Below are 13,784 nucleotides of genomic sequence, written 5' to 3'. Positions count from 1 at the left end.
TAGAGTCCTTGATGCTGATGCTGTATGTAAGTTTAATGAGGTTAAAGTTATACACTTAATCTTTTTGATTAACATCATAAATTAAAATGAATCCTGCTTATAAAAAGAATAAACAACTATAATAATGTTTTGTATTATAAGTAACCCATATATTTTATTCTTAATCTTCCATGATATATTCAACATATGTTTAAACTCTTTTACTTTTACAGGAAGAGGAGGCTTCCGTAATCGTGGAGGTCGAAAATCTAGGAGTAGAAGTCCCCTGAGGTCACGAACCAGGTCGCCTACACCTAGAAGAAGATCACCTAGGCGGAGATCTCCTCGAAGGCGCTCCCCGAGGAGGAGATCTCGTACTGATTCACCTCGTTCTCCATCAGGCAAGTGTGAGGAGAAGAGCTCACAGTCGGAGTCAGATGAGAGGAAGCTCGCGCAGGCCCTTATCAACATTATAGGGGGCCCTCGCGCAGATACGGGGGGTCAGGATAATATTAATTTGAGTGGAGAAAAGGAACCTGTTGCCCTCAGTCAGAAAGAAGAGCAGCCTTCAGAGGAGGCCAAGCCCTTAAACAATGCACCTTTAGGTTCAGATTCTAGCTTAGACCAAATTAATGAACATATTGATAATGAAGAAAGAAAGAAAAATGGTAGTTCATCTCCAAAGAAATTACTCTCAGAGGATCTTGATCAACTTGATGGGTCCTCATCTCATAATAAAAACTCAGAAGATACTAAAGATGAACCTGAGTCCACAAGTGGCAATATAAAAGAAAATCAAATTTATGTAGAGTCAAATGAGCCTAAAATTGACCATGTTCACTCCGAAAAAGCAAATCACCATATTAATGGTTCTACTGAACCAAATCTATCAGAGAAACAACAGAACAGTGAGTCTCCTTCAAGATCAGTGCCCATCGATCAAATGAATCATTGTAAGGAAAAAACAGCAGAGGAATCTGGAATTTCTGAAAATCAGTTTCAGAATACCACTGTAAATGGAGCTGATTCTCAAATAAATACTACCAAAACTAATGGTCATACCTTGGATCCACCTAATTCTTCAAGCGCTGTTACAAATACTGAACGATTAAACACTCATTCTTATGATCCAGTTAGAAATGTGAATGCACCTCCTACAGAGCAGCAACACGGGCACCGAACTGGAGGACCACCATCACAGCAAGAACCTCATCATAACATGAGTGGTTCACACAACCATGGAAATATGATGAGTGTTCCCCCAGAACATATGAGACAAATGATGATGGGTAGCCAACCAGATCATTACATGGGTAATCATCATGGCCAATCTAGACAGCCTTTGAACAATGGTGTACAAGATCTGCCAAGGCATATGATGAATGTTCCGCAACATGATCCATCAAGAATGATGGGTATTCAACAAAATGAAGGACATCATTTTCAAGTAAGGCATATGGGCCCACCACCAATGGATCCTAATCAAAGAAATCCAATGGGAGTTCACATACAGAGAGGTATGGTTGGCATGCATCAAGAGCCACCTAGAATGATGGGAGGTCCCCAAAATAATGGTCATATGCCAAGAATGGGTTTTCCTCATAATGATGGTTTTATGGCAGGCCCACAAGATCAAAGGTTCATGGGTATGCCTCATCAAGATCAAAGACACAATGGGTTTGATAGAGCTCCTAGGCATATTGGTGATGGCAGGGGAATGATGGGAGGAGGTGACCCACCTCGTTTTATGATGAGTGGATTCCCTCCTCCACCGCTGCATGAGCAACACTATTACTCCCTGCCTAACAATGGTGGGCAATACAACCCAGAGCTTCTGAAGCAGCTGCCTGATAAGACTGGGCAACCTCCTCCTCCATTCTTTCAACCACAACAACAATGGCAGTGGTCTGGCCCCCCACTTCCGGAGAGCATCCTCTTCCAACCACCGCCTCCGCCTCCGCCATCTTAAATACCACTTCTCTCACTCTCTTTTATATATTAGTAAGCTAGATTTACTATTTATATAATTTTAAAGGGCTCTGTTCCCCAGGAAATAAATTTCTTTTGGCAGTTTTATGTATTAGTTGTACATAGTAATCTATTTATAGTTTTAAATTTATTTGTGATTATAAAAAAATTATTTATTTTTTCCAATATTATTAATATTGATTTTAACCCTTTTTTTATTATTTATTTATTTTTAATACATTGAGAATTTATTAAAGAGATGAGGAAAAATAAATCATAATTTCTATTTTAATTTTTTTTATATTGAAGCCTTATTTTATAATCAGTATACTTTTTTCCCTTGCGTAAATGATTTACTATGAATATTTTTTATGGAGTTGTATATTGTTTATCCTATTAAAACTCAAACATTATCAAGTAAAATATTGGGTTATTTGCTTTTCATGTTGTTTCATTTTATTTTACGTATATATTTATACATACATTTTTTTTATTTATTTATTTTAATTTGGAGGTATTATTATTACTACAACTTATAGGGGAACAGGGTTGTTATGATTGATGTTGAAATTGTTGAGTGGGAGAATAGTTGAACATGTCCTATTATTTTTACAGATGGTGATGTACATTCTGGTAAGACTCGGGACTGGGCCGTGGAAAGGTAATCCTTCGCATGACCCATTATCAACTTTAAGACCAGCCCGAGTCACGAACTTTAGTCTAAATACATTTTAAGTTTTACATTCTTCCATCGGAGAAATTTTTTTTTTAAACTTCTCTCACTCATATATGTGGTCTCTTATCTTAGTACCATAAAGCCTAATTGTATTTCTTAGTTTTTCTAATAATTGTGATATATAATTTTTTTTTACTAATATTTTGTTTCTTTTGTGTTAATAATTATTATGAACAATTTTTTGGACATATTTAATGTGTATAAAGTGTATATTTATATAGTTTCCTTTGTTCACTTGACTTCTTTTTTTCCTTTTTTTTTAGAAGAGAACATTGTAAATATTGATTATATGTAGTTATTGTGAATAGGAATATACATGAACGAATTAATAGTCTGTAAAGTTTATTGTAACTTACCTTGGCATTCCATTCATAGCAAGAATAAGTTCAAATGCTAATATATTAGTCAAGGCTATGATAGAGGCACTGCCCTTTATTGCTTTTTTATGTAATATAATTTATTTATTAGACTTCTTAAGAAACATTTTAAGTTATGTACTAAAAAATATTTCCTTTTTTAAATAAAAGGTAGATTTTTTTTTTTAATGAATTTATATTAAAAACGTATTAGTGATACTAGCTTAAAATTTATCACTCATAAATATTTATATTACTTTTGTATAAGCACTATGTATTCCAATTATGTAGACAATTGTGCAATTTTTTTTTTTGTTTGTAAATAAATTATGTAACAAAATTTATGAAATGAATACAGCTGAAGCACTAGTTTTTGTTGTTATATTTGAGGAAACGAGAAGACAATTTTGCGAATATTGTTTTTTATTGGAAAATGTAAAATTATTGGGTAATTTCACAATTTAGTCAATCTGAAGAGTAAATGTGGTTGAGTTACAAGTAGATACAAAATCCTTGTTCAAAAAATTGTCACTTGGTACTTCTTTTTGTTCACTTCCTACTCATTAAATTTCTTCTTTTCCATTCCTTCTTTTTTTTATGGGTCAATTTATTATTTGTTTTAATTATGTATTGTACTATATACCCTTCCTGGCAGGTGTTGTTCCTGTTAAGTTTCTTTATTAAAAAATACATGTCTTACCAATCGTATGCTGGATATAAAATTAAATATCTTTCATATCTTATTATTTCATTCATGTCTCATTGTTTCAACTTTAATTTTTCATAAAAAAATAATTTTAATATATTGATGTAGCTCTATATTTTCATGTTTATCTTGTTTTATTTATCTCTGATGAAGGCATAGGCAAAAATAAGACCAGAATTAAAAAAAAAAATTATTAAATTTTATTCAAACTAATGAAAAAATCCAAAAAATAAATAGACTGAATATTGTTCTTAATAATTATGAGAGATAGTTGACCGTGGATGACTTGTACGAGGAGAAGATGGTTGGAGGTGCGGTCAAAATGAAGCACAGATAAGTTTATGTAACTTATTTAATTGTGCCAACGTTTCGGCTAGAGTTTCTAGCCTTCATCAGGGCTAAGAACAGAACAAGATAACAACTAATGAATAAAGAAAATATAAGCAGAATGACATAAAGTGAATATTTTTACAGAATAGAATTAATAAAATGAAGTTATGAGAGAAGTAGAAAATAAATGTATACATAGGTAATTGAATAAGTAGGTAAAATAACATAATATAAAATAAAATAGAAATGAAGTTATATAATGCAAAGAAGTATGAATATATTAGTTATTAATAATTGAAATATGGAAAGAAAGAAAATATATGTAACCATAATAATTGATAAAGAGGCAAAATATGAGTAAAGTTTAACAAAAGAAATGAATAAAAGAAAATATATATATTATTTTGAAAACAACAATAATAATATATGGTGAACATAACTAATAACGTGGATAGGGAAAATTGAGAAAAGAAAGGGTGATAAAATAAAGATAGTGAAAAAATTATTCTTAATAGTGATATTTGTTGATGGCGAATAAAAATGTAGACCCTAATGTAGATAATTAATAATTCATACAGACCATCATAGTTTCTTCCCAACCCTCATTCATGCATCTCTGTCATAGTGTTGCTTATTGGGCTAAAGCACATATTGCCAATAACCACACCCTTAATATGCATTGTCACCAATAGTATGAAGTGTCACATTTGAGTGGTTATCTCTTCTGCACTTCTTACTACATATCCTGTCTACTCCTGTTTTAACTTAGTTTTTAATTACTTAACATTCTCTAATGATGGAAAACATCCTCCATTTTGTACAGTATTAAAAAAACACCTACTGTGAATTGATCTGTTGCAATATTTGAAGAACTCATTTACTCCAAATAATATTGATGATTAACCTGTATAGTAAAATCAATCTAACCATTCATTCACTATCTTATTAATAGGGCTACCTCTACAAGAACTGTTGAAGTGGAGATTAATGGTGACACCCATTATGCTTTAAATGTACCTAGGAGTTTGAAAAAGTTTGGACTGTAAACATTATAAAGAAAATTATTTCTAAAATCTTAAATATAATTTGGTTTTGAATTAACTAAAAGACTACAAATTTTGAATGATCATTTAATTCTCAACAACACAAAACTAGTATAACCTAGATCTGACAAATATTAGCGAAGGTACAATAAATTGGTCATGTTGGTTTTAAAATATTCTATATGCTAGTCCTTATGGAAACTCACTCATCTCTATCTCAAAGAAAGAGGCATAAATAAAACAAAACATTTCTAGTGGGTAACAAGTTGCTCTCTGACTTTATCGATACTATACGTCTACTATACACTATACCTCAAAAAAGATGTCTATGAAACTGAAATTATTAGCAGTGGTTTGTCTTATGCTATTTATTGGAAATAAGTTTAATCAATAAAATTTAGACTTGAAAAAAGTTATTTCTAAAAGGAGTGTTTAAATGCCCCTAGGATTGGGCTTCCCAATAGTTATTAATAAGATCAAGTCAAGTTAGTATTAAAACTGAGATTTTGAATCTGATTAGCTCAGCATAGGTAGCCAGTACTCAATTAGCTGGGAAGCTGGAAAATCAATAATTAGAGAGTAATAATTAAAAAGAAAATTGTTCGCGGTATTATGAAATATATTATAAGAGCATGTCACTTGATAAAATTGTTTCCTGCCTCTAGAAACTATTCCTTCTAAAACCATCATTGTATACTTCCAGGATATAGATATGTTGGTCCCATTGCAGGTATGGTCATGGTATATCCCATCACGGGAGGTACTGACGGGGGGAGCATTGTCACGTTTGTTGGAAAAATTGGTTGAGGAAAAGAGAACACAGGGACGTTATTTACCTCCTGGGATTGAAACAGAGTCCCATCCTTATATGCTTTTGTCGTAGCATCAATCAACTTTTGAGCTTCATTTTCGACAAAATCTTCGTAATAGAACCTCACATTGATTAAATGCTTCTTACCATTGTTGTGCGATTTACGTTGGCCAAAGGAATAATGTTCAATGAAACTATTACAATAATCGCAAAAATATTTTCTTTTGCCCATCGGTGATCAATGTAAATGATAAAACAAGTAATCAATACGAATTGTAAAAATAATTGGTTAAAAAAACGTTATGAATGTTGATTAAAAACAAACAAATTAACGTAACAATGAAAAATCATATTGGCTCATGATTATATTAATCATATTTTCCAACTAATCCTTACAATAATTGAAGAGAATACAAATGTTTTAAAGTGTATCTCACCCTTACAGATGAATACTAGTTAGAAGGTGGGATTACACCCAATAACTCACTTGGACCCGGTCGGGAAATGTTTTGGAGAGTAAAGAAGTTATCTTACATGCAAGCGAAGAAATCTTCTGAGGCGTTGAGTCCTAGGAAGTTCCATGAAGATTTTGGTAAGGAATGACATGTTGTTTGGTAAAAAAAGTAAATCACAAGCATGTTCAAAGATTTAAGAACACTTGAAGATAATCACTTAAGATTTGTGATGAGGATAGAATAACTTACACCACTTTTGCTCTCAAAAGTGAGGACTATAGTCTACATCCAGAGAGGGTTCCTTTGTGTCTCAAAAGCAGTACAGGTCTTAAGTAAGTACTCCGTACGTAGGTCGACATCCTTTCGAAAGCTGTGCGGTTTGGCAAGATATCCATGTCCCCTAAGAACTTGCAACGTAGTACGTACCCGTTTTTTTATCTCATTGGAGCTTTTAAGTGGGAAAATTTAACATCCACTAGGAGTTAGTGTTAACTACTTGGTTAGGTGTTTCCGAACTGTTACAACTTTACTTCTCTTTCCTAAATGCGGGATAACTAGAATAAGTTACAAGCTTAAGGATAAAATTAGGATACAGAGGACTTTGATGCCACTGCATTGGGCACCTAGTGTTCCCTTTGCAAAGGTTGAAACATGCATATACCACATGAAAGTATGTGAAATAATTAAGACTCAAAATCTTAATACAAGCACAAAAATGAATGTTATTAACAATTGAAACTTGTTTACGTGGTAATCGCGAATATCATCGACATTGTGAAAGAGGACTTCCTACGTGATTATAACAGTGATGATATTGTACTAGGACTATAACATTAAATCGTCGAAACCCGTTTCGGTCCCCATTATGGCCCGGCCCGGAAGGGGGATTCATTTCAAAATTAAATGAATAAACTATTTCGTGTATTCAGTCGGTGTAGACACTAAGATCATTATTTTAAATCTTTAACACATGGTTTTTGTTAATTCTTTGCATTTAAAATATTTATATGTAACATTTTACTGCCAACATGTAATGCTAACATTTCCAAGTAAATCCTATTTCCATGGTAACAACATACAAATGTAAATTAATGTCGATTTGAGTGATAGAAAGAAATTCAGAAAATGACTTTTGAACACAGACCTCTTGAACGAAATAAATGATTTCACGTCAGAAATCCTTTTAAACTATTCAAAATCAAACCACAACTGGTTTAACACCTTGAATATTTGAAAATTCCTTGATTTTAAATTAGATGCAGATAGAGATAGCTATCATTTGAGGAAAACAATTAGATCAAATAAAATACGTTAACTGTATTAATATGAAAAATGAATTATCAGCATACTCTATTGAATTGGATCACATTTGGGTGGCTCAACAGAAGAAAAAAGCGCGCTAAGGTGAGCAGTAACTTATGATAATAAAATAAACGGAAAGAGAACATTCCAAACTGACCTAATTTTCTATATTACAGGTTCCTTTTGAGGAAGAAATTGATATCGTGGAAGAAGAGGTTAGTAACATTGTTATACAGTAACTCTGTATTCCACCAAAACTCATGTAAATTAGTGATTATATTCTTCATTGTATGATAGATATTTGATTAAGATCAGTGGCGTTGCATAGTGGGGGTGAGAGAGAGGTGGCATGTGACCTGGAACGCAAAATATTACAATAATAAATAATAATATCTTGTAAAAATTTGAACCATTTCATTTCATACCTTTTTTATTTGTAATCTGTACAATACGCGATAAATATGATTGCTCCTGTCAAAAAGGTCTTTAGAAATACTGTTTATTTTAGTCATTTTTTTTTTATTTTTTTTTTATTTATTTATTGATATTTACAACTGTATAAAAAAATACAATCAGTAAATTTGATCATAATGACTTAATGATATGATACAGGATGTAGAGAAACTACCCAGTAGTAGAAATCTAAAAACAGTTTACAATGTAAGGTCACGAGGCCATCTTCTTTTCAGGCGCCTTGGAGGATTGCGAGGAATGGAAGAGGAAGCAAGGTTAGAAACGAGTGGGTTTGGGTGGTTAGGGAGTTTATTATGGAAGGAATAATATCGGGTTCGGGCTAGATCGGTTACATAAGGAACATTTAGGTCTTTATGGATGGTTTTATTAGTAACAAAATAAGGAGCATTGAGGATTTTACGAAGGATTTTGGATTGTAAAGATTGGATACGAGAGGAATTCGAAGGTTTAGTGGAGCCCCAAAGCTCAACTCCGTATGTCCAGATGGGGCTTATTATTGTCATGTAGATCAGTCTTTTGTAATGAGTTGGAAGTTTAGACCGTTTGTCTAGTAAGTGCTGTAATAGTCGGAATCTGCGTGCAGTTTCCTGTCGTTTCAGTCTTGTGTGAGGATTCCAGGTTAGTCGTTTGTCAAGATGTAGTCCAAGATAACGAATCTGTTCTACAGGGGTAAGAGCCACATTATTAAAGTATACTGTAGGGCAGTCGGCAGGTTTACGACGAAGTCATTTAAATTGAAATAAAGAGACGGCAAAATTTTTCTCAGCTTCAGCTCATACTACGTCACCGATTACGATATTGTAGTAATCTTAACTACTTTCAGGAATTGATACGATTTTAAGGTATAGTAATCGTGTTGGTGCAGAAAAATATATAAATCAGATGGTGACATGGAAAGTTACTAATCTATTAAAATCTAACTTTCAATATACGGACCACCTCTTGCGAAAGGATTTATTGAAAAATACTACCAGAAAGAACGTTCATAAGGTCTGTAAAAATTGGAATGAGAATTTGAAAGGACCCCAGAAAGTGGAAAACCATTGTTCAGGAAGAAACGATGGTAGAGTAGGAATGGCAATCGGCGATGACCCCAAATGGATCTACCTTGAGGAAGTACTTCACCACCGTCCGGTCTTGATTAAGAGCAAAGTGGGTTCTCCTGGACTACTGGAGCTCCCAATTCCTGACGTGGTATAGGAGCTTCCGATCCAAACTTCATCGCAATGAGATGGACGTCGAACCTCTATACCCTCATTGCGGCGTGCTAGAAACTGTTGAGCACATAATTGTTGTTTGCTCTGCCTTTGAGGCACAAAGGCTAAACTGCTGAAGGAAACTGAACTTAAGTGTTCTCACAGAGAATGATTTCTTTTAACTGGTCACTGAACAAAACTACCTATTCTATAAAGATTTTGTTAACATGTGGAAAAGCCCAGTGGGCCCAGCCCACTTCAATTAGGGGCGAAGAAAACAGGTCTCTGCAAGACCACCACCAGCAATAATCTATAATAATCATATATATAATTATAATAATCTATATTATAACTGTTTTAAAAATTTTAATTGTTATTGGAAAATCGTTGATTGACTAAAATACTCTAATAGTAAATAAACTATTTATTATGAGTCAATGTGCTTTCAATTCAGCCTCTTTTCAATATGAATATAAAGATTCCCAAAATATATTTACTATTCCAAAAAGCAAGGAGTGAATATAAAATTTAATTAACTTGAACAATTTTTCAATTAATGTTTTCTAGGAGCAGTTAATAAAAAATTAATAATAATAAAATATTAAAATATAAAGTTTGAAACAAATAAATAATTGTTTCTGATATAATGGAGAAAGTTGTTTATTAACAAAAAAAAAGTAAAAGCATTAAACATTATTTTCCACAATACTTAATGTTAAAAGAAGGAAGTGACAGAGAATAATTAATAATTCAAAAAACCAGTATTAACTACAAAATGTGAGCACGCTTCGAGTGACTCAATTTTTTTCCTTAATCCCCATGCCTACCCATTTCTGGCATATGGTGTGCGGCAGCACTCTCAACTGTCCAGTATGGCGCACTAGATGCCACGCCTACGAAAGGAATATACCCCGCCTTCTGGTGGCACTCGCCCTGTAAGCGTAGTGTAGGGTTGGTGCGCGGTTTACTGCTGAGGGGAATACTTGAAGCTGTGGGCTGTTGAGGACGAGGACTTAGGGTGTGCACTGCTAGAGAGACCTGTTAGAGTGAGAGTGAATAAAGTGTGCTATGTGTGAGTGACGGGGTAATTTATCCCCAACCTAAAGGACCAGAGCTTTTTTTTTCTATAGTTGTACATAAATATGTACCGCCGAAGAAACTATAATTATTTTTATTTTACTAAACATTTGATGCATGGTAAAGAATAGTATAATCAAGAGGATAATACAATAAACTTCTACACAGCGGACACTCAGGAGGAAGATGTTTTTATCTGTTATACAGAGATCTCCGTTAAGAAGAGGTTAATATAAAATGGTAAATTATGGAATTATTTACATATAAACACTTAAACTGTGCCTCGTACGTTCGAAAAACCAATACTACTAAAAAAAAAAATCAACGCATTGTTCCAAAGACATTTCTTCGCTACCATCGTTATATGGAACATGTATTGAGTATAGGATACAAATTTGAAAATTAGTGGACAGTATGTCGAATTTTAACGATTATCCTACAGTAACCTGTAACTATGGGGACGTACTAATAGAAAATTGGCGCCAGAGGCTCCGAGAAAAGCTGTAGATGACCAACTGAAGGATTTTTTTTTTTATTCAAATTTTGGATTTTACCTATGTTAAAACGTAAAACCTCACAGTTTGAGAGAAGTGTTTAATTTTTTCATACACTGAATGCTGTATAGATACACTGAATAACAAAATATCTTTTATTGGCATCAATTCTGGAATCATGAGCTTGTACGTCCATATTTTACGAATAATGTCCGTTATAGAGGAGTGAAAAGTCCTGACGGGGAATTAAATTGGTAACTGAATTCGGAGTAGAGGGGATCAAATATATTTGTACTTTGTTGGAAGGATTTCAATAAAAATTGTCCATTAAGAAGGTGTTCCGTTATAGAGGGGTGTTCGTAAAGAGAAATTTCACTATGATAATCTTAGGTATAAATTGTTTTCTGTTGTTTGGTATCAAAAGTTCTCATGTAGACTATGACACTAACTAAGTATACATTTCTCAAAGGCTTAATTTTTTTTTTTTTATTTCCAGCCATGTAAAGTGTTTGACGTGTATGTGGACATCCCAAAAGAGATAATTTTGCATTATAAGCACTGTGATGTACATGGATATACGATACCAGTTGATTTGAAAACAGCATTGTATAAATCCAATATTTTCTTCCATCCAAATATATCAGCGGATGATGCTCCAGCATGCATTTTACACAACGTAGGTGTTCCAAAATCTTATTATTAAAAGATTAATCACTCCATGCGAAACACTTAAATCCAAAACAAATATCATGACTCGTGCATAGAAGTTTTTTTTGTTCATTTCATTACACTTAACAATTTAAAACATATATTTCTTTAAAAAAATGTTTTCTTTTACACAGTTACACTGCAAGAGGATATCAATATAAAATACCCATATACTTGGCCAAAAAAGATGTTTGTTCCTAATTTGTTTTTCCGCTTGCAGATCCTCATGCATGTCACGAGTCTATTTTACTCACAAAGCCTTCTGTTGGAAACCTCAGAATCCTCTGATGTTTTAGCCCCTATTCTTATAAATCTAGAACTATAATAGATTTATAAAATAGAGACCTATAAAACTCAGGATCTTTTACCGATCAATAAAAGGTTCTAAACTTATGAAATTACCCTTTCCCTTCAACTTAAAAGAATAGACCTTTTTTAATAATAATTCCCCTTATGGCTGAATTGCTATATTAAATATAGAATAGAAGGAAGAAAGGTCACATCTATCAAGTTTCTGTACAGAATACAATCAGTAAAACATCTAAATAAGCCAATCAGAATTCATGTTTTTGTGAGTCATAAACAGGTGATAAGACTTATTTCATAGTTTTACAGAAACAAGAAAGTAAACAAAATAAACACCACTAGCTAGATGAACGACTGAGAATAATCATCTTTTCATAAATTATTATTTTTTCTAGGCTGAAGTTCCAGGAAGTGAAAAAAATCGAATTGATGTAAGTTAAAATTATTAAAATGCTAGAGAGACTAAGTAATAAAGATACCTTAGGTTTATTCTCCTTATGTATTCCATCTAAGGATTCATATTTTCTATTGCTATAAAAAACATTTTTGAGAACTTGGCGTTCTTCATTTAAATGTCTAGGTCCGGGGTTAAAATGAGGAATTTGGAGGTTCTTCTGAGATAGAACTTTTTTTGCACCTCAGATGTAGAGGGCTACACAGTCTCCTTTGCTCATAATATAGCCGGCACGTTTGGAATATGTACTCGGCATTTTGCTCACCTTGCCTGAGACTGCCTTGGAAGATTGCCTAGGACTGAAGCCAATATGGTGCTTTCGGAATATGAGGGTTCTGAGCCTGTTCGTAAGTGGAAAATGAGGACGTATTCTCGTTGATGGCATCTCCGGAGTAATGATGTGGGTGGTTCCTAATCCATGGATGGGTAATGGTGACTTTATTAAGCGTCCTCTTCTTTGGGGCAAACGGCACAGTAGAACTGCGGACCCAACAAGCCTATGGGAGGGGGCTAGTTTTCTCAGGTCTTTCTTCTATTTCGAATTGAGATCCTGCAACACTAATTCCTTAGGAAACTACAAATGAATGCCAGACTCCATTTTGTTTCATTTGTGGCCGATCCGTCAGTATATGTTTGAATCCACTCGTCTTTTGGGTACTTGGTGTGTATGTGCTACAGAAAAACATATTTAATAAATTCCTCAGAAATAGTTTCCATGCTTTTGATACCAATGATGGTAAGAACAATTTGTGGTTTCAGAGACAAAGCAATGGAGGGCTGTCTTCTACTACTTTTGATCGTTCTATGGCCACCTGTCTTTCATAGACTTTAGAAGCCAACAAAGAAAAGGTGTGGAGAATGCTTTGCCGCTTTATTCGGTTAATATTTCTTTCTGCCAACCTATTCTGAAAAGCGTGGTTTGGGACAGACTTGGGTTTTGCATATGTGTATAGGAGTTTATACCTCTCCTTTACTTGGAACTTCAAACAGTAAATAAGCACAGCCAAATGAAGACCACGGAAGTAGGAAAACCGATTTTAGTGCAATTTTGTTTTGGTGATACAAGGTCGAAAAACATTAACATTAGACACGTATATGAGGATTCTGGCCAATGCGCCCTATAGAGCAAGAAAAAAAAGGACTGCGTGGTGTCGGACTTCGGCATTCTTTTGGTTTCATATACGTTTAAACTCATTCAATATTACTGGAAGATGTTGATTGACCGTGTGGAAAGATGAAAGGAATATGGTCCGGGTGCGGTCAAAAAAACTCAAATAGTAGAATTATACTATTTTAATGAGCCAACGTTTCGCCCCACGTTGCAGGGCTTCGTCAGGGCTAAAAAAGATACAAACACATAGTTACATAAGGAAAACAAAACCATAAGTG

The 13,784-nt window shown here is 33.7% G+C and overlaps 2 protein-coding genes across 4 annotated transcripts in view; both read left to right on the top strand.

Moving 5' to 3' along the window:
* The first annotated feature begins 109 nt into the window (after window positions 1-109).
* LOC106686666 (serine/arginine repetitive matrix protein 1) lies at window positions 110-3,408 on the top strand. The gene is made up of 2 exons (XM_014430083.2): window positions 110-1,980; window positions 2,563-3,408. Exon 1 carries the CDS (start codon window positions 125-127, stop codon window positions 1,946-1,948), a length of 1,824 nt encoding a protein of 607 aa, XP_014285569.1. The 5' UTR covers window positions 110-124; the 3' UTR covers window positions 1,949-1,980; window positions 2,563-3,408.
* Window positions 3,409-6,315: 2,907 nt separating this feature from the next.
* Window positions 6,316-13,784, top strand: part of LOC106686660 (uncharacterized) — a 10,604-nt gene continuing 3,135 nt past the window's right edge. The window contains exons 1-5 of one of the 3 annotated variants that reach the window (XM_014430074.3): window positions 6,316-6,521; window positions 7,729-7,788; window positions 7,863-7,901; window positions 11,424-11,603; window positions 12,337-12,372. In XM_014430074.3, coding sequence (XP_014285560.1) covers window positions 6,510-6,521; window positions 7,729-7,788; window positions 7,863-7,901; window positions 11,424-11,603; window positions 12,337-12,372 — 327 coding nt within the window. In that variant the 5' untranslated portion in view covers window positions 6,316-6,509. Of the gene's footprint in view, window positions 6,522-7,640; window positions 7,789-7,862; window positions 7,902-11,423; window positions 11,604-12,336; window positions 12,373-13,784 lie in introns of all 3 variants that reach the window. The other 2 variants (XM_014430072.3, XM_067052574.1) reach the window with 2 other exon arrangements.

The sequence above is a fragment of the Halyomorpha halys genome, unplaced genomic scaffold, assembly GCF_000696795.3.
Source record: "Halyomorpha halys isolate HHAL.00 unplaced genomic scaffold, Hhal_1.1 Scaffold859.1, whole genome shotgun sequence".
NCBI lineage: Eukaryota > Metazoa > Arthropoda > Insecta > Hemiptera > Pentatomidae > Halyomorpha > Halyomorpha halys.
Note: the sequence above shows the minus strand (reverse complement) of the source record. Positions and strands in the feature narration are given on the sequence as shown.